General features: G+C 37.6%; 1 protein-coding gene across 1 annotated transcript in view; it reads right to left on the reverse strand.

The window, feature by feature from the left end:
* Positions 1-20448: 20448 nt before the first annotated feature.
* The window catches only part of LOC118195835 (NADH-cytochrome b5 reductase 3-like), a 65630-nt gene continuing 64212 nt past the window's right edge, over positions 20449-21866 (reverse strand). Inside the window, exon 9 of the mRNA XM_035367168.2 lies at positions 20449-20809. Coding sequence (XP_035223059.1) covers positions 20637-20809 — 173 coding nt within the window. The 3' untranslated portion in view covers positions 20449-20636. The remainder of the gene's footprint in view (positions 20810-21866) is intronic.

Here is a 21866-nt window from a genome sequence, read left to right on the forward strand (position 1 = left end):
ATTAACGTCAGTCTCCTGCTGTTGACCGCATTTGCCAAGCCACCACAGCAACTGGGGGCTCGAGACAGTTTGCCGTGGGTGACAGGGGTAGGAATTCTAGCGCTTGAGGCTTGATGACTATTTTACGACACTCGGCCCAAGGCCCAAGGCGTTTTGCTTCCGGAGTACCTTTGCAAATAAATGCAATAACCTCCACAACTTCGTTAAGAAAATATTGAATAATTAAGATTAAGCATAGCTAAAGTGAGGAGTGAAAACCGTTAAGGGTTTAAAAATCGGTAATGAATGAGGAGTCCACTCAAGGGACGAGAAGTTCCTTCGACTTTCAAATTCGCTAGGAAGGGTCAAAGACCTGTGCGATAAGAAAGATCGAAGAGATCGCAGGCGATTTCTGCACGCTTTGCGTGGATGAAATCGAGACTGTTGAAAGAAAATGGGGTGAGAGGAACTTGCCTCTGGCCCCGGGAAAGGTTATGTCTTGGCTACTCTGAAAAGCAGCGGAATCGCTAATGCCTTGGGATGAGCGTGGGAAGAGAGCCGGTCCGAAGACCAAAGATGGCTGAAGGGGAGCCAAAAATGGCGGGGGCGAGAAGAGAAGAGAGGAGCAATGGGGTAAGCGGGGGGGAGTTTTCACTCCGACCTCCCGTAGGGAAACCGTTAGGGGCTTAACTGCGAAAATAACTGGAGAACTTTTTCGCAGCGGTCAGAGGACCAAAGATGGCTGAAGGGGGGCCAAAAATGGCGGAGGAGAGGAGAGAAGAGAGGAGCGATAGGGTAGGTGGGGGGGAGTTTTCACTCCGACCGCCCGCAGGGAAACCGTTAGTCGCTTAACTGCGAGAAAAACTGGAGAACTTTTTCGAAGCGCGAGGAGTGGATGGGGGGGGGAAAGGTAAAGGCTATTGTAAAGGAAAGAAAAGCTAGGAGAGGAACAGTTTAATGGTAAAATAAAGGGGATTATTTTTGCGTAAGAGTTAGCAGGTTTTTTTTCTGGCTGGAGTTGTAATTGAAGAAATGCACGCTTGATGATTGTGGCTGAAATTAAAACATGAAATCTATTGTGAGGAATTAAAAGGAATTTTGAGTTAATGATTAAAACTTTAGGAGATTAATTTAAGGTAGGTTAAGATACAATAGGTACGTCTGGCAGTGGTGAATTAGATGGTTACTATATAATTGCTAATAACTTTACTGTTTGATTAAGATGGAATAAAGGCGTTTTTTGCTATACTATTCAGTTTCTTAAATTGCATTCTTTGATAAATGGTAAAGGTCATGGCAAAGGGAGATATGATGGACTGAGCAGCACGGATTTAATTGTCAAAGTGAATGAAGCTGGATTAGGTCCAGGGGTCAGGGGCGTAGCTAGAGGGGGGCAAGGGGGGCATCTGTCCCCGGGCGCAGAATCCAAGGGGCGTCAAACTGATGTTACGACATTTTAGAATTAAATGTTTTCCATTCTTGGCAGACAGTAGGGGGCGCGAAATGTTCAGTTGTCCCTGGGCGCTGAAAACTCTAGCTACGACTCTGGCAGGGGTAGGAGAAATAATTTAAGATTGTCGGGTTAGGCCCGTGAAGTGCTTTAGGTAGAATTAAGAGAATTCCCTAGTCAAGCAAACACCTCCGTTTTGGCTTCCTAGGAAAGATGTTAAATGTTCTCGAGAGAACGCTCCTAGGTCGCTTGGCAGAACTGGGTTCTGCCGGATTGTATACAGGGAGTGAGTGCAGGACCGGGTTTTCTATAAACATTAATCTATTAAAGAATTTGGCCGAATTGTGCCGGAAATAGGCATCTAGGGGTTGAATTTGAAGATCATTATGAAGCACTTCATTTCGGACATAATAGTGAGCATTAGTCAAGATACGAAGTGTAATACTCTGAAACACTTGAATTTTCTCGAGGTGGCTGTTGGCTGCTGTAGACCATATTGCTGCTGCGTAGGTGAGAATTGGAAAGATGGTACTTTTGTAGAGGAGGACTTTGTTTTTCAGAGAGAGGTGGCTGGTTCTATTGATGAGGCTGAAGAGTTGAGTTCTAGCTGTTCTGGCTTTGGCTATTGCGTAGTTAATATAAGTGTTCCAGAGTAACTTCGAATCAAGATAGACTCCTAGATATTTATATGAATCCACCCAGGGTATATCCTCTTCGAAGAGCCTGAGTGGTTGGAGTTGATTATGGACATTCCTCTTCCTGGAGAAGAAAACTGTGGCGGCACTTTTGGCAACGTTAATTTTAATTTTCCATGTAACAAGCCAGGACTCTAAGTCTGATAAGTACTGCTGAAGGTGCATGAGAGTAAGGTGTCGTGATGGGTGTTGTGAGATAATGGCTGTGTCGTCTGCATAAAGTGCTAGGTCAACACTGGGTGATTGTAGTATATCATTTACATACAAGTTGAAAAGCAATGCGCTAATTATTCCTCCTTGAGGTACACCCGCCTGGATAGGTCTAGGAGAAGAAATAGAGTTTTTAACTTTGACAGAAAAGGAACGATTACTGAGATAAGAGTGCATTATGTGCACAAAGTTAGCCGAAATTTCAAGTCGCATGAGCTTGAATAAAATTCCGATGTGCCAACACCTGTCGAAAGCCTTTGCAACATCTAAGTAAACAATAGCTGTAGGCTTTCCACTGCGAGATCCTGTATGAATGATTTCTACTACCCTCAGTAGCTGGGTCTGAGTTGAGTGTTTAGCACGAAAACCAAATTGTTGAGAAATAATAATATTTCGGCTTCGGCAGAAATCATTCAGGTATCTAAGCAGTATAGCTTCGTAAATTTTACTAAGTGAAGACAGGAGGCTGATCGGTCTATAATTTTGAGGGACCTTTGGGTCCATACCAGGTTTTAGAATAGGAATCACACAGGCATTTTTCCAGCTATTAGGAAAGTATTTTAACCTAAGCATGGAATTCATCAAAACTGCTAGGTAAAATACAAATTTGACAGGTAAGTTCTTAATCATGCGATTAGAAATCCTATCTAGGCCGGGTGCCTCGGTAGGTTTGAGATTTTTGATGAAGGTAGAAATCTCAGTCATTGTTGTGATAATGGGTTCCTCAGGTTGATCTGAGGAGAGAAAAGTTTCAACTTGGTGTTGGACTCCATGCGTGTGCTGAGCACAGGAATCGAACATGAGTCCAGTATTAGGTGAGAATTGTGTTTGGAGGCTGTCCGCAATGCGTTCAGCCTTCTCAGTGTCTGTGAGTGCCATCCGGTCATTGACCGTGCCCATTAGGGGGGGAATGTCGTGTCTGGGTTTGCGGAGCCGAGCGCTAGCATCCCAAAGGCTATTATTAGAAGTCTTGAGGGACTTAAGATAATTTGTATGTTTTTCGTCTGAAAATTTCTTAATGTCAGACTTAATCTCGTTCTGGATCCTTCGCAGTTGAGTTCGAATAGATTCAAGTCTTGTGTTTTGCCAATCTCTGCGAAGGCGGTTTTTAATTTTGATTTTTTCTTTAATATTGGCCGGTAATTTGGAATAATTTGTTTTAAATTTAGGTTTGGAAGCCGCATTAAATGCGTTTATGAGGGTTTGGTTGAGCCTTTGAATGGCAGAGTCAACTTCCTGATTATTGCTAATTTGGATAGGGGGGAGAATACCAGATTCCAAAACATACCGAAAGTCATCCCAACTTGTTGAGATTTGCGCCGGTAAATTTTCATTGATTTTGTTAGAGTTAAGGGTCAGGTGTACTGGATAGTGGTCTGAGGACAATGCCTGTATCACCTCTATCGAATAAGCTAAAGGAATATTTTTGAAGAGAGCCAGATCAATAATTGAGGGAGCACCAATACCCCCAGGAAACTGAAAATGGGTAGGTGCATTTGGCGCAATAATTTGGATATGGGCGTCCTGAGCCCAGTTTTTTAGTTTATCGCCATAGTTGTTGGCAGTGACACAATCCCAACTTCTATGACGAGCATTGAGATCTCCTGCAATAATCAGATTATTAGAAATTCCACAAAGTTTTCTGAGATCGGAGATAAAGACAGGTCCCCGTCTCGGAGGCATATAGCAGGACGCTACTGCTATAGGGGGGCAATTTGGAAGATAAATTTGCACAATTGTTGCCTCTAAAGCCTCTAATTGTGGAGTAGGAATTCTTGAATGTTTCAAGGAGCGTTTTATATAAATGGAAGTACCGCCACTAGCACGAATAGTGTCACTGTTGCTATCCGCTCTGTCATTGCGGTAGCAGGTATAATTCGCGATATTCGCACTTAGTCCCTCAACCAGGTGTGTCTCAGAAATGAGGAAGAGGTCCAAGTGGTGCTCACTAATATAATCCCGGACTTCGTGTATTTTTTTTTCTTGATACCGTTGGCATTCCAGAATCCTATTGAGATTGGGTCGTCTGCTGCTTGGCTATTGAATGTAAATTTTTAGTTGAGGAGGCTGCAATAAGCCTCATAGATGCAGAAGGCTCGCTCCGGCCCAGATGAGACAAGTCTGAGCTTCGGCAGAGCCTCCCGGAATGCTTGGAGGAGTATTGAGTGCTGTATTCCGAACTCTCGTGAAATTTGGAATACGCTGCGCAGAGTGTCTGTGCAGCTTCCATCATCGGGAGTCGGGGCTGGAGCCTGGGCTGCTGGTAGTGGCGTCTGGTTCTGAAGCTGCTCTTGCTTCTGGTTAGGACAAGGGCTGGTTCTCTGAGGCTTTGGTTTATGAAGTCCGGGATTATTTTTATGTCCGGAAACAATTGTTGAGAAAAGGGGATCCGTGCTGCTGAGAGGAGCAGGAGTGGGAGCAGGTACAAATTTTGTAGTCCCGGCACCTTGTCGAAAAGTTGGGGGTTTCTTGTTTTTGTTTATATTATTTGGATATCTTGGGCAGTGAAGCCAGTTACTGGCATGGCTGCCAAGGCAATTGGCACAAGTATTAGGTGTTTCAGGGTCTTTCGTACACTGAGCTGCGTAATGCGGCCCAGCGCATTTCAGACATTTGATTGGTAAGGTGCAGACAGCTGAGCTGTGGAAAAAACCCTGACAGCGCCAGCACTGGCTTAGGCCTTTCCTGCCGATGTGCTTTTCAATATTGATATCTAATCCCATCATTGAGGTTTCCTCAAAAATGTCGAAAGCATTTAATGAGGGATTTAGCTGTATGAGGAATAGAGGCATGGGGTGCCGGGTTTTGTGCTTTTTAAATTGAGTGACACTCAAAACACTGTATCCTATGTAGGTCAATTCCTGTGCTATTTTCTCTGGCTTGGCAGTAATGGGGAGGCCCCTAATAACTGCTTTTATGGGTCGATCTTGCTTCAGATTGAAGGATTTGTATTGAGCACCGTGCGTGTTTAGAATAGAAGCTACGGTGCGATAGTCGTTTTCTTCTTGCACTGCGATTCTGAGATATTTACCTTTCATTTGGCACTGGGCCGAAGGTACAGCATTTTGAATCACAGTGACAAGAAATTGAAAATCTTTTGGGTCGACGAAGAAGTATGGTATTCTTCGCGACCGGGTGGGGGGGGGGGGAGTACTACTCTCTCCTTGCTCCTCTGATTCATTGCTTTGTGACGTTTCAACTGCGGCTGCAGGATTAGTTTCTGCTTGGGGGGGGGTCGTTCTCTCCGCGCTCGCTCCAAAAGGGGGGACGACACTCGGTAGAGTGCGTTCTTTTGTGGGATTCCGTTAATGGATAGGGGAAAATTGTCCGTGTTTTAAAGCCACACGGCTTGTTTGCAAATTCGGTATCTTGCAGGAAATATTTTGTTGAGAGGAGAAAATAAAAAGAACAGTTTGTTACTTCGATTCTCACGCGTTTGCGTTTTCGGGTTTTTTTTCCTGTACAAATGCGGCTTGGAGGTCAAATATCAAAGAAATTTTATTTTCGGAAGCTCGGCTGCTTAAAATTCTTCGGAAATTATTTTAAAACCTTGAATGTATTTAAAATTGCATAATTTTTTCAGTTATTTCTAATTAAATTCTTTTTAATTTGGTTTGAATTCGAATTTGAAACTGTCTTTTTCATTCTTTTCATAAGTGTTTTTATAACTTTATTCCAATTTTTAGTATAAGGCAGTGTAGTAATATAAATGTTTCAAGTAATGAAAATGAATTTTAATGTTATTTCTAAATGACATGCATTCCACGACTACCGCTTACTTGAGTGAAATTTTGGTTTGTTATGTTCTAAATGATAACTAGCGGCCGAGCGAATAATATTTCTTTAACTCTGATAATTTGACCTCGATTCAAATTCCGATGAACGGATTGACTGCATGAACGTTTCTTGTTCTCTCACATATGTAAAGGGTATATCAGCCAATTTCCTTTGGACGCCCTCCACGAAAGCCCCTTTTACTTAGGTAGGTAACACTTTCTTTAATTCGACAAATAAAAATAAAAATATATTCGAAATACGAAAGCAAAACTTAGGAGAGTTTCATAACTATGTTTAGAAACCTTTCCTTTTATCAATCATTTTAATGACAAAATGAATTTTAATTGTGCGACAAATGAAATACGAATTTTTATTAAACCAATTAGTATGGAACATTTTCTAATTCAAAATTAAAAAAAAGTTTCAAAACTTATTGATTTATCTTTTGTTATATGATTTGCGTCTATAATGTCATATCTGTAAAATTTGTTCAGAAATTAGATATGGCAGTTTAGGTTAATTGAATATGGGAAAGCACACGAAGGCTGCCTACCTGAAGGAAAGCATGCCTTCGTAGAGAACTTTTAGGAGAAATTGGCTAATATTCAAGTTTCACATGGGGGAAACAACGAAAACCAACCACGCGGCCAGCTCGATCGCCTGACGTCGAATCTATGTCTAACTACCAGCATTCAACGGCCTTAACCTCTTAGTAATTTGTAGTGTTCAGAAAGTAATTAATTTTACGTGAGAATCGTGTTTTGGAGGGAATAAAACAAGACATTGGAATACTAAAGCATGTGTACAGGAATTAGATGTTTACTACTTTTTAGTTCCCTGAATTTAATCCTCAGTGCGAATCTTCATTAATATTCATTAACTCAGTACGAAGCTTCATTCCCAGCCCATAGAAAGCAACAGTAAATAGCTTGAGATGTGAAAATTTCGCATAACAGTTTGATACCTCAAAGGCGATTTTAGCGTTCTGTAAATGTAGATCATAAAAAACTGAAGAAATATTTCGCCATTCCACAAAGATGTTTACATTTTGAAATTTCAATGCGTTTCTGTATATGCAATTTTGCATTCAAAGAAAAAATGGAGTAGCAATATAAATCATCGAACAACTGTTCCCTTTCTATTCTAAGGTAAAAGTAGTATCTTATATCTCTAAGTGATAAAACTAAATTTTTGAATACATTAAAACTCAACAAAGATTTTATTTTCTAAAGCTCCAGGGTTTGCATCTGCATTTCTTTCTTGAACCAAAAACTATGAAGCGATTAAATAAATTAAACATCTTATATTTCTGATGTAAAGGCAGATCAACTCTGGGACCGCTATTTTCAATGCCACACGGAAAAAAAATAAATAAAAAAAATTCTTGGCTCATGCATTGTAATTTTTTTTTTTTAGTGCTGGACGTTCTTCAATAATAATTTAGTGCAGTACAAACGCAGTGACTAAATTCTATTTCTCCAGGAATGAATATTATCATAGGTGTAAAAGTATTAACACTTATTTTGGAATCCGAAAATGCTTTTCAAATGGCACTTGTAATAAATAAACTCTATTTAATTTGCTCTTCAACATCAGAATAATAATACTATTAAAAATTAAAATGCATATATTGTTTGAAGGATATGTTTTAATATATTAAATCACTGAATTTTCGATACGATGATAAGTGAATATATTTAACACTGATTACTTCGCTAGGTTTTAGGTACATAATATAGGTGCAAGTTTAAAAAACTATTTTAATCGTAAAATGGAACACTTTTTAGAAAAAAGTTTCTAGTTATAGCATACATTTCATTTGAAGGTAAAATAATACTTTTTTTCCCTTGGAAAAACTGTATTTATCTACCTGCAGTGTGAAAGCGATTAGAGTACATCTCGCATTCTAACGCTTTGAGCGTTGGAACTAGATTGAAAGGAAATCCTGAGAGTTTGCCTACCTGCCGACAAAAGAACACTAATCACCCACTCGTTAAGGACTCGATTCGATAATTTTCCCCCCCTTTCCATAACCGCTGAGCCAAGAGCCCCCAGTGAAGGTACACAACTGTTTTTTGAGCCCACGGGAAAAGGATAAAGGAAAAATACGTACCGAAGTTACATAATTAGAAAATCGTCCCCTTCTAGGAGAATCGCCTTTCTGGTGAGCTTACTTTCGGATTCAAGCCTAATCCTAACTCTAATCCTGAGTGCTTCTAGCCCTCCAGTCCTCGCCACCATTCGTTTTTGTTCTAGGGACAACGGGCATCCCCTAAGCTTCTCACTATTCTATATTATTGTCTTACTGGTTAAATTATGTTGGGTTAGATTACATGAATATGGCAAAGACAGGAGGGCTACCTGCTTAGAGGAGAGGTGCTTTCGTGGAGGAACTTTTTAAAGGAAGCTGGCTCGTATTCGCATTACACGTGAGAAAATCCACCAAAAGAAACCATACAGCCAGCTTTTTCTTCTGGGTTTGAACCCAGGCAAGGTCGAACTACCAGTATTCAGCGGTCTTAATCAATTGGGCACTGCTGAGGACATTTGTCTGATTATTTACTATGTGTTTCGCCATTAGGCTTTACATGGAAAAGGAGGAATATCCCGTGGAAAAAAACTTTATAAGGGAAACTGGCTTTATGTTACACACGGGGAAAATCACGGAAATGCTCATACAGCCAGCCCATTCACCTATACTTTACCCTCGGACCGAACTACTAGTGCTCAAAGGCTTTTATTGTTCAGCCACTAATGGGACCATTGCATACAAAATATGGGTTATTGTCGTAAGAACTATTCTGAAACGATTATACAGTATATGGGCTATTACTGAGGGTATTCGTGCTTCCTGTCTTGCTTTTCATACTTCCTATCTCATAAGCAATTTTAAGTTCTTACCTGCCTTAACGCTATTAAAATATCACGGAATTAGTAACGAAAATTAAACTTTTACTTAACGAAAATTAAACTTTTACTCTGTAAGCCTTTTATTCTGCAAATAAGTGCATGGAATCGTCATAATTTGATCTGCGGTTTGATTTTCGGTTGCCAGAATCGCGAGACTTGACAAACGCTCCTGGCTCACCGATGATCGAAGATATTTTTTAATATGTTTTAATTTGCTAAAACTTCGATCTGAACAGGTTGAAATGTTTGTGATTCGTCCTCAAACAGTTCATCAGATTGCTTTTTGTGCTTTGGAATTCTTTCTTTGTCAGAATAGACTCAACCGCAAGTTTTTCGGCTACTGTTTTAGACTCTTGTATCCAATATTCCATAGGATTTTTCTCTCTTTATAATTCCTCAGTTTTGGTCAGTTCTTTCGTTAACTAGACAGAATGCGGAAGAGGAATTCCTTTTGAATTTCTATATTTACTCGATTGAATTCTGGAAAAATATTAGCTCGAATTTTCAGGTTGATAGTAAATTCGAAATTTTCACAGCATGTACCAGATGTCCTACCTCGTGCTTTGATTCCGCATCAAGAGAAATATCTTTAATTTCTTTTAAATATTTGAATATTTCCGGTAAATTCATTAGAAGGACTTTCACAGCCACATATTTTTCCGACCATCTCGTCTGGCTGCTTCCTTTAAGTTGTATTTTGTACATTTTTTCATAATATAGCGTCGAGTAGTGCATCCGACAAAAAAGCGAAGTATTTTCTGAGTAATTCCAAACAGATTAACTGCTTCCGGGCACGAAGAAGCAGAATGCATACTGACAAAATACGAGGAGTGAGCCAAACATGGCACTAATTCCTCCAGCTTATTCATTTCTGTAATTCTAGCCTGTACTGTTTTAGAAATGCCAGCCATATTAGACCCGTTGTCGTAAGACTGACACCGACATTGTCCAATATCTAAACCATCAAGTCTCAATTAAGACACTAATTTTCTACAATGGGTTCAGAAATGCATTCTCTTATCCTTCCACCAACTTCTATGAAATCAATTAAATTTTTCCTTATCTCACATAATCACAACACGTTTTTACGTATTGAGTCACCTAGTTCATTTTCTTTTTCTGTATGAGACACATATGGGGTAAATATGATTCCTGTCCCTTTGTTAGGTGCTTTGACTGGTACTTAAGTGTTGAATTATGTTTGGCAAGAGAAGAGATTAAATTCAGAAAATTTCCTTCGCTAGGTCAAGGACACTTTGTGAACAGGCTACTTGGGATTTCATCAGACCCAAGAAAAGAACGACAGTTTGTTGAAAGATATAGTACCGCATCCATGATTATATAGACTTTTTCTCCATTTTTCTTCCTCTGTATGAATGAGTCGCTCATTGTCGTGATCGATGCCTTGGCACGATTTCATTTGTTGTACTCGAATTTTTTACTTAATCATGAACATCTGTGGATCTTCGCGCTCAGTTAATCTTGATAAAACTTTTTTCCAATTAATGAATCCTGCTGTATGGTGTAACGGCAGCTCCATGTTTCTGATAAATCTTGCAGGGTGTACAAAAAATTGCATTCTTGGTTTTAGAATATGTAAACCAAGATCTAAGCTTTTCATTATTTACTAATGTTCTGCATTACATGTCAAATGTCTGCCATCACATTTAATGGGATTGAGGTTTATGTTTTACCGGGTGTTTACCGACTAATAATACTGACTGACTGGTTAAGAAAGATTGTTGATAACCGTTCATTTTTTTCTATGACCAGCCAATTGCATGCGTCCAACAAATTAAAAATTTTTAGTTTTTTGTCTTTCTGCTGCCCGCCCCCATCTAAATGAACAGATCTTTATATTATGGTTTCATGTCCTCCAGCTATTCGTTTGATGTCAATGAAGAAGGTTACTCTTTCAAATGCTGACTTGTAGATTGTTTGGGGATGATATATGCAGTCATGTTTGGTCGTGCAAATTGCAAGCAATATTAATACCCTCTAGAATCTCAGCAGAATCGGAATTGCGGCAGGGTCTGACGGTTTACTTCTTCCGTGAAGTTGTTTTTTCATCTTAGCTAATTTTTTTTTTCTCTGTTTGGCCTTATTCTTTGACTCGTTTTCTGTATTCCGCTTTTCTCCCCCTCGGCGCGCAGATGGTTTCTTTTAATCTAAATGAAATTCACTATCAAAATGAATTCACTAATCTAAATGAATTGCCTTAATAAGAATAACTAAGAATTGACATAATTACACTGAACAGCCCTAAATAAATGGTCGCATCTCGCTAAATATAGTGCGGGCTATTAAAAGCATGCTGTTGGAGACGGCCGCTGCAGACAGACGATTTCTCCAACTCTCTGCATCGATAGAGCATCTCTTGGATAATTCCCCTGCCGAGTTTGACAATGAGATCCCAAAAATTAAAGCATTCGTTTTATGTTGACAATTGTGTTACTGGGGTTCACGATATCAAACAGCAAGAAAATTTTATAGTTAAGGCGACAGAAGTAATGGCTCGGGGATGTTTTAACCTACGGGGTTGGGAAAGTAATGTTCCAGGTCATTGTATTTCCCGTCGTTCAGGTATAACTTCTCTTCTTGGAATCTTATGGGATTTGGATAACGATACATTAAAATGTAATCTTAATTATTCAGTGGATAATGAGATAAGTAAACGTAATATTTTGGCTATGGTACATAAAATTTTTGATCCGCAGGGTTTTTTGAGTCCAACTACCTTATTACCTAAGTTACTATTACAAGAGGCTTGGACTATGAAATTAAAATGGGATGATCCCTTGCCAGATAACATTCAGAAAACTTTTCAGAAGTGGCAGGATGAAATTAAATATCTTGAGAAAATTAGAATTCCACGATATGTAGAGATAAATGAGAATTCAGAGCTACATCTATTCGTTGATGCATGTAAGAGCTCCTATGGTGCATGTGTTTACATTAGAACTGTAACGCCCGTGGGAGTCAAAATTCGATTGATCAGAGCCAAATCCAGGGTAGCGCCGTTAAAATCTCTGACAATACCTCGGTTAGAATTGATGGCCTGTTGCATTGGCGCGAGACTGGTTCACTCAGTATACGCCGCCTTAGACTTGCCTGATTTGAAAATTATTGCATGGAGTGATTCTATGGCAGCACTCTGGTGGATTAAGAACCGTGGGGATTGGTCAGTTTTCGTTGCGAATAGGGTAAAAGAGAATAACAGTCTGATTCCTTCTCAGTGTTGGCGCCATGTTCCAGGTGATTTAAATCCGGCAGATATGCTTTCAAGAGGCAGTTCCCCTCGTTCATTTTCAGATTCTCTTTGGTGGGAGGGTCCATCCTGGCACCTGGAACCTAATAACAACTGGCCACCAGACCTTTTGGCTTACGAGACCTCTGAGGTAGAACGAGAAAAAAGGAATGTTAGATTGTGTAACCTTAATTCAGTTGAAGAGGAAATACCTTGGTATGCAATTAGGTTTTCGAATTTTCAATCCATCATTCGATTAGTCGCATGGATATTGCGGTTTGTGAAAAACGCAACAAGTAAACGTGCATTTCGAGAGACTGGAGATTTAACCGTTCATGAGATGGAATATGCAGAAAAAACTCTTGTAAAAATTGTACAAAATAAGTATTTTCCCTCTGCCGACTCATGAGTGTCATCTCAGACAAAGAGGGTATAAAAAGGGTGAAAACGCGCATTACAGAGCGATCAGACGACCCTGAATTTATTTGTCCAATTAATTTACCAGACCGGTGTATTTTCACCCAGCGTCTGATAGAATATTATCATTTACAAAATTGTCACGCTGGAACCCAAATATTACTTGGAATATTAAGGGAGCGATTTTGGATAGTGAGGGGCAGAAAAGCGGTCAGGAAAGTTGTAAAAAATTGTGTAAGATGCAATCGATACAAGGCTAAGGCTCCCGGTTGCGAGCCGGTGTCGCTACCAGGCGATCGTGTCAATGACGCAGCGGTGTTCGAGGTGGTAGGAGTTGATTTGGCAGGACCCTTGTATGTGAAGGGAGGTGAACAAGTTTGGATTGTTTTGTTCACATGTGCAATATATCGGGCCGTTCATTTGGAATTGACTTCCTCATTGTCTACCAACGCATTCTTGTTGTCATTGAGACGATTCGTAGCCAGAAGGGGGAGGCCGAGAATAATTTATTCCGACAACGGAACTAATTTCAGAGGAGCGCAAAGAGAACTTAGTAACATCGATTGGGAAAAAATTTTGAGGCAAACTGCTATACAACGTATAATATGGAAGTTTAATCCTCCCACAGCCGCTTGGTGGGGTGGCTGGTGGGAGAGGTTAGTTCGTGTAGTAAAGGAACTGTTGAGAAGGACACTCGGTAACGCGGTTCTTACAACCGAGGAGTTGTACACAGTATTGTGCGACTGCGAGTCAATAATTAACTCTAGACCTCTTACGTATGTGTCGGAAAATCCGGATGATTTAATCCCACTTTCCCCAGCCATGTTTTTCATCGTGAATCGTAGCTTAGGTGTTCCTGATGTTGATTTCTGCGATTCGAAAAGTCTTCGAAAAAGGGCTAGACATCGCCGAAAACTGCTTAATGATTTAAGGCATAGATTTAGGAAAGAATATTTAGGCCATCTGGTCCAAAATAAGAAGAATCTATCGTCAAAGCTACGGTTGGGTGAAATTGTCCTAATAGGAGATGACATCAAAAAACGGATGCATTGGCCTTTAGCTAAGGCCATTCGACTAATTCCTGGGAAAGATGGCAAGGTGAGAACTATAGAACTGAAGACTCAAACTGGTACGCTGCTTCGTCCCATTCAGCGAGTCTTTCTATTGGAAGTGCAGTTAACGGACACACCCACTGATCCCATAAACGATAACTCTTTTACTAATCCTATTTCTTCTATTTCTAGTGAAGAGCATTCAGATTTTAATGATTCTTCAAATGACTCTAGTAACATCCTGCAAGGTGCTAAAGTGTCAAGATTTGGACGTGTGATCAAGGTGCCTCAGAAATTGGATCTCTTCGACCAAGTACTGTATGTCTTTGAGCCAACCTGAAGTCGACTCAAAGAGGGGGAGAGTGTTGGAGACGGCCGCCGCAGACAGACGATTACATAACGGCTCGGCGAAGGTCAACAGAAGGAGCGCCGCATCTGATTGGACTATTTTTTATTATTCTTATTTTTTCTTTAATTGAGAAATAAGAAGGGAAATTCCCTTTTCACTCAGTTATATGTATGCACTTAATAGAGTAATGTAACGTTTTCAGCTTGTGTGAGATATCCATATTAAATCTTTATATTAATAATCCCTGCTGTGATTATTTAATTTGTAACCTGCACGTTGTAGCCCTGAGAATTGCAACACGAGTACAGAAGAGACCTGAAAACTAAAAAAAAAAAAAAAAAAAACCCATAAAAATAATAAAGCTAGCTTTAAAATCCAAATGCGTTCCACCACTGTTCCGAGCCAACCCAAAGGTGAGCCTAAGTTGGCGACTATGTGCAAAAAAAAATCTAAATGCCTTGCTTCATCTTGAAGACATAATGGCTGTGTCTTGTATATACTCGACGAATATTAATTTGAATTATTTCATTTGTCCAGGATGGCCCAAGGTTAATTTTTTGGGTTAGCTCTTAAAAAATAGTTACAATGCTTCTCCATTTCCTAGCAGACGTTGCTATGGGAATCAGGCGACTTCTTCAAGCTATCGTTCTATTTCTCATTTGAATACACCCGGCTCAGAGAGCAAATGATACAGGGACTTCATTTGTTACTGATAAGGTCAGTCTAATTCTATCAATGACGCCTGGAGTCCTTCTATTGATCTCTTTCTGATCTTGTATATATAGCTGTAATCGGCTGTACTTAACTTTATTTTAAATCATGTTCCTTTAAAAGGGTTCTTAGTATTTAATTATAAATCTTCTTAAAAGAGGTTTTTTAACTTTACCTTGAAACTATTAACATTGTACTAAAATTAGAGAGCTTTTTTAGCGAACAACATACCAAAACGATCCAGCGTTGTATTTGAATTTGCCGCCCGGGGCAAGAACCCCGGCTTGCCCCCCCCCGCTAGATCCGGGACTGCTAGTGCCTTTCGAGTTTCGGTCCTTTCAAGGCGTTTTTCCTGGTTTATTGAAGCGTTCCTGATAGACTGCTCCGGATTTAAAAGAAGCATCCCGATACCTGTGTCTTCCTGCCTGATACCAGTATTTTCCTGGGGTTTTGACTTGATTGAAGTGTTTTTGAATGCAGTGTGTATCATTGACCTGCATCCGGCAAGCAGCGCGATTTGGGTTTTGTGGATTTCTTCGAATGGTCAACGAAATGAGTTGGACGATCTGTTGAACTATTAATTTAACACTCTGTATTAATCAGTCAACGAAATAAGCAGGACTATCTGTTGAACTATTTAAAACTCCGTATTAATCCGTCGATGATGGCACACGCGAGAAAATAGGAGTTTGATGTATGAACTTCACCCTGTGAGTGATTTTTTTTCTGTCTTTTCTATTTAAACTGTAACCGAGTAACGATACTTATATTAATACGTGTAAACAAAGTGAATAGAAGAATTAAATAATGAGTAGTTATATTAATGTACTTGTAAACGAAATGATTCGAAGATTTAAGTAATGACAAGTTATTTAAATATACCTCTAAACGAATGATTAGAAAATTGGTACAACCACCTAAATTATGAGTTATGTAATGTTAAAAAAAATTAGTACACCTACACTTAACATGAGTGTAAGATTTAAAATGATATATATGTTAATTTACATCTTTAGGTTAATTTGTAGGGGACTGATCAGTTTACCTAGTTATCATATGTTTGAATATTCTAGAAATTAATAAATGTGTTTGATATATATTCTATGTTTCATTTGTTTAATTTAGTGTGTAATTTACTGTGGCCTGTTATGTTCCTCCATTTGTTTGAGATGGAAGGCTTTTAAGAAACATGGAGTTTTATTGAATTTGGGTTATTGATTTTTCCTTTGCATAGGTTACTCACAACGCGAACCTAAAAGTTAAATTGTACTACCACTATATGATTGTTTATTCGATTGATCTTTGATATATTATGAATTACGATTTGTTTTGATTATATATATATTTTTTTAGTTAATTTGTCCGGCACCATAAGTTGAGTCAAAGTTAAAAAGTATTAAAACAGTATTAAATTTTCAGATATTCAACAAAAAGGACACAGTAGAAACTTATGATTACAGCTTTTGGTGTAGAAAACTTAGCATTTTCTAACCTCAAATACTAATGTCCTTCAAAGGATTAAGTAGGATATGTGGCTCTGCCAAACCAAACAAACACAGTGCTGGTTTCAGATGCAATCATTCAATCTGTAATATAATAAAATGGAAATTGCGCAGCAGCTAGTATGTTTGATGCCGGTGAAAACTTGATACACGAGTGAAAGAAAAAGAAATCGCGATAATCAATACGCCAAAGAATAAATGCGCTTTGTGTAAAGGAATAACGAAATGGCCTATCCTAGAAGAAAGTGTTGTGAACTGGGTCCTAGAAGAATGAAGAAAACAGATGAAGGAATGCAGATGCCCTAGGAGAATGAAAAACAAAAAACAAAAAAGCAAACAAACCAAAAAAAAAAACAGATGAAATGGGAAAACTTTCATTTGGTGCAGTCGATTTATGGCGAGGAATAATTTAGTTTATGAGAAAAAACAAAAGTTTCGTAAAGTTTTCTGGAAGATTTGGACAACAAACTAATAAGCTTCCAGAAGTTCATTATTAAGGTACGATAGCAAAAGGAATTATTTACTGTCACATATTGGAAATACAGATGAAACTACACTAATGTTTGATATCACAGGAAATAAAACGATTAATGTGAAAGGAAAAAAAAAATGGGTCACATAGAAACAAAAGGTGACGAGAAATCTCACCTCGCCATAGTGCTTTCCTATACAAAATTGAAACTCACAGTTAATTTTAAAAGAAAGACGATGCTGAAATGTAACTTCCCACATGGTACTTTCATTCATGTTCATCTGAAAAGATGAAAGAACGAAAGTGGTGTGAATTGTGGATAAGAAATGTCTAGCGAAACCATCCTGTAGCCTTAAAGAATTCAGAAAGTCTTGGAGTTTGGGACATGTTCATATTCTATCTAACAAATAATACGAAGAATTTGCTGAAATCATGTTATACAGACATGGCAGCTTTTCCATGGGGATTAACATGATCAATTCAGCCTTTAGATGTGTGTATCAATAAAGCATTCAAAGAAAATTTTAAACGACAGTGAAATACATGGATGTTAGAAAGTGAAAATAAATACAAAAGGAAGCCAAATGCATCATGCCAGTCTAGAAATGGTGTGTGAGTGGATAATAAAAGCATGAAATGAAATTAAACACCACATAATTCTAAAGTCATTTACAAAATGTAGTATTTATAACAATCTAAATTAAATGGAAGATGATTATTTATTTGTGGATCAGTGTAAAAATGATGGTGAAGATGAAACAGAACTTGATGATGTGCCTGAAGATATAAAGTTCATAATCTATGTCATTTCTTATAAATAAACGGCATTTAAGTACATGTAGAAATCTAATTTTTGTACACTTATCTTTTTCAATATTTTTAAATCTATCATTTTTGCATCTGGTGTATAATGTGCACCTGTAAATTTCGATCTTATTTTTTGTATTAAAAATATGCATTATATGCTGTAATATACAAAATACCTGTACTTTTCTAGCTGATGTGCTTAACAATATACCCTGATGAGCCAAAACATTATGCCATCACCACATTTTTCAACGAACTCATCTGGATGATATGGAGGGCATGTGATTAAGTGGAAATGGTATTTAACTGCTGCTGCAGAAGGTAAGGAATCATTCTTATACTTAGTTTTGTGAGTGGTGGGAAAGGCTGCTGAGCTAAGCAAATTTGATAGAGGGCATACTGTTATGGCCCAAAAGACTCGGAGGTATCTCCGAAACTGCACAACTAGTAGAATGTTTACCATCTGCCATTGTGAGTATTAATGCAAAATAGATAAATGACTGTGAAACCAGCAGATGGCACAATGTTGGATGTCCACACACCTTCAAAGAAAAAGGACATTGGAGACTGTGTCGCTTGGTACAGTAAAATCAGCACCAGACAGTGGCTCAGTTCACAGCACAATACAATACAGGTCCAAGTGCAAGTGTTTCTGAACATACAAGTTCAGCAGACACTGCTGGATACGGGACTGCGTAGGAGACATCCCACTCGTGTGCCCCCATTGCCAAGCATCATTTTCAACTATGCCTACAGCGGACCTGGGAACATTGAAACTAGACCATAAAGGCCATAAAAGAGGAAGATAAGTTGCCTGGTCGGATGAATCATGATTTCTCATTTATCACATCGAAGGTTATGTCAGGGTACATAGTCTTCCAGGTGAGCAGTTGATCTCCTGTACAGGTCATACACAGGCTGGTGGCGGTATTATGCTTTGAGGGATGTTCTCATGGGTGGCTCTGGGACCCTTAGTTGTGGCAGAAGAAACCATGAAAGCTGTAAACTATCTGAACATACATGTGGATCAGTTGCACCCTTACTTGGCATCTGTCTTCTCAAATGGTAATGGAATCTTTCAGCAAGAAAACACCTCAAGTCACAAAGCTCGAATTGTGTGAGTGGTTCGTGGTATAAAGATGAATTTCAATTAATGTCCTAGCTGCCTAACTCGCCAGATCTTAATCGAGCACATTTGAGATGTCATGAAGTGACAGCTCGGAGCTCAAACACTATCAAGTCGGAATATCTCGACTTTGCATGACTGCTGCTTAGACATCTGGCATAATCTGTCTCCAGTCACCTTCCAAGAACTTGTGGTACCTATATTAAGGCAAGTTCCAGCTGGTTTGCAGGTGAAAGATCGCACAACACGTTATTGAGTAGGTGGTCACAATATTTTGGCTCTTCACTGTAGGATGCCACTGCAAGCTAACCTGTGAATATTTTTTAAGTCTGCTGATCTTCATGGAAATGGCCAGTTCATTTAACAAACTAATTAGGCAATACAGGATATGGTTATGCACCTTGCTTCTGCAAGATAAGAAACAAGGTTTAAAATTCAGCAAAAGAGCAACCTTAGGCTGTTGTAGATTTTGAATTAAAGTTTTTTTTAGTTTCATTCAAAATATGTGTCAACCTAATGTTGCTTTATTTTGTTCAATTTTAAATTAGTGAGTGTGAGTTTCTCTTGTAGTTAGAAATAAGGTATTTTGAAATCTATTAATATATACACTAAACTTACAGTTATTATAGGTATGTTTTGATACTAATTAACAAGCATGTCTAAGACTATGCAAATAATTATGAATTAATTATGTCACATTTATACCAAAATGCATTAAAAAGGCTGGAGTACTATTTAAATGGTGAATACTGATAGCTGAAAATGAATTTCACAAGAGAAATGGAAGGTGAATATGAAAGCCAGCAAGATTAAAAACAATATTACTATGGGGTGTCTTACAAATGTAGAACTATCATGCTATCCAGAGCTTATTTTCATTTAAACAAGTTAAAAACTTAAATGTTTACAACTTGTTAGAGAACGAAGTTCACAGGCATAAGCAACTTCAGAAACATACTGTCACGAAAACTAACACAAAGAGAAAGCATTTTGGCAGAAATGATTACAACGGCAAATCTGCAATTTCAGAACATCACAGCATAAGCCAAAGTGACACTAAAACTTCAAAGAATTGTAAGGGGGGAAAGTGCAGTTATGTGCAATCTGATAAAGTAAGCATTTTATAGGTCTTTCCCCTTTTAAAAAAGTGTGCAATTATCTTCGTATTTAAAACCATACCTAAATATATGTTTGAAATTTTTATATCCGATTTTGTTGCTATAATAGTTATATGAAAATTTAAACAGCACTGGAAAAATTAAGACATAAAACAATACTAAATTTTGGATATTATTTTAAATTGTAGTCTGAAATTTTCTTTTACATTGTTTTGTTCTGCTCTATATATAAAGCTTTTTAATAAACAGCTTTCATATTTTTAAACTATACTAAAATAACTTTTGAGTAATCATAGTGTGTATTCTTCTGTTCTGTTATTCAACTACAAACTGAAAATCAGATTTTTATTTCGTTTAGAACTGATCATTGTGACTTATTATCAAAAGAACATGTTTAAGTATTTGCAATGAACGGAAGATTTTTAATCCACCTTTATTTAGGAAAAAAAGGTTAATTAAACTAATGTGAATGAAGCATGCTAAAATAAAATTTTAAATATTTCACGCAATAAAATTCTATCTAGTATTAGGTAAGAAATTATAACGTTGTTTATTCCCATCTGAATCACAGCAATATGTTATATATACAGAACTTCATATAATTTTATTTTCAGATTAACAAGACCTTTTTCTTTTTTGCAAGGTATTTTATTAACATAAAACAGATAATAACAGAAACATGAGTAAGATGTACAATTAAGTATATGTTTAATAAAAACTTATGTCAAAAATTAATAAAAAATTTAAATCCAAATTTGATACACAGAATAGTTGATTCAAAACAATATTTTCTTCACTCGTTATTCTCTAATATTCAATATGCAAATCTTAATTTTTCATCATAACCCAACTGATCAAGGCTAGGCCAACAGGCAAGTTTTATCATAGGTGGTGGCCCACACATCAAAATAAAAACACCTTCAGCTGGAGGAGGTAAACGCTCAGCAATCATGTCTGCAGAAACAAATCCCACGCTATACTTCCAGCCTGAAACATTAAAAGAGGTTAACAAAAAATTCATAACAAATAGAAAACTGGAAACTGTTATGCATATTAAAGGAAAAGAACTTCAACTGAAGCATTAATTACTTAAAATATATTACAATCAAATGTACCCATTATGGGTTAATAAGTATGAAAAAATACATGGTTAACTTTCTCTAAGATGATTATCCAAGAGTCCAATGATTCTGGTCTTACGTGGAAGCAGTCATCTTAGAGAAGCTGACAAATGATGATGGCAGTTAGCAATTTGCATTACGGATTTACATTATTCAAGCACTTATAGCACTTATTTTCTATTAAAAAACTACTGACATAGAAAGCATGGTAAATTAGCTAATTAATAAAATGCACTTAATTTTACTGAAATACAAAAATGCACTTAATTTTACTGAAATACAATCAGTTAACCCCTTCCAGGGCGGTATATAAAGTAATTTAAATTGTGCATAAATTGTAACTTATCGACCCTAAAAACACTCAATTGAAACTTAAAAAAATCTAGAGTGAAATCCTGAATTTTGAAAGCCGGTATATATTTTATACCGCTGCTCCCGTAGCGCATTTTTTTTCCATGCAGCTGCCAATTGTTAATTTTTGCTTTTTTAATCTGTTTTTGCATACGTTTGATATGTATCTATTGAAATGGGCACTTGAATAGTTATGTAAATCTGAAGTCAAGAAGTTCTATAATTTCTCTAGAAATTAAAAATTTTTAAAATATAATTTATGTTTTTAGGCACTTTGATGATGCCACCCAGTTGAACATACTTATGTAAAATATGAGTGAAAAGCTTTTGAAAGTGATTTAAATTCAATATTATTATTTTATCAAAAAAGTTAGCAAATATAACACTGCATGACTAAACCAATAACTGAACTAGTATAATGTTGGAAGGAAATATAACTCAGCTGAAAAATAAAAAGTAAATGAAACATTATGACTCAGGTGAGAAATTAAAGTTATATTTTTGAAATTATTATATTTTATGCTTTAGATAATATATAAAAAGAACCTGCTTCCCACTATGGTATAGAGACT

Source organism: Stegodyphus dumicola, chromosome X2, assembly GCF_044657685.1.
Source record: "Stegodyphus dumicola isolate Sdum_Otavi_A_Nest chromosome X2, ASM4465768v1".
NCBI lineage: Eukaryota > Metazoa > Arthropoda > Arachnida > Araneae > Eresidae > Stegodyphus > Stegodyphus dumicola.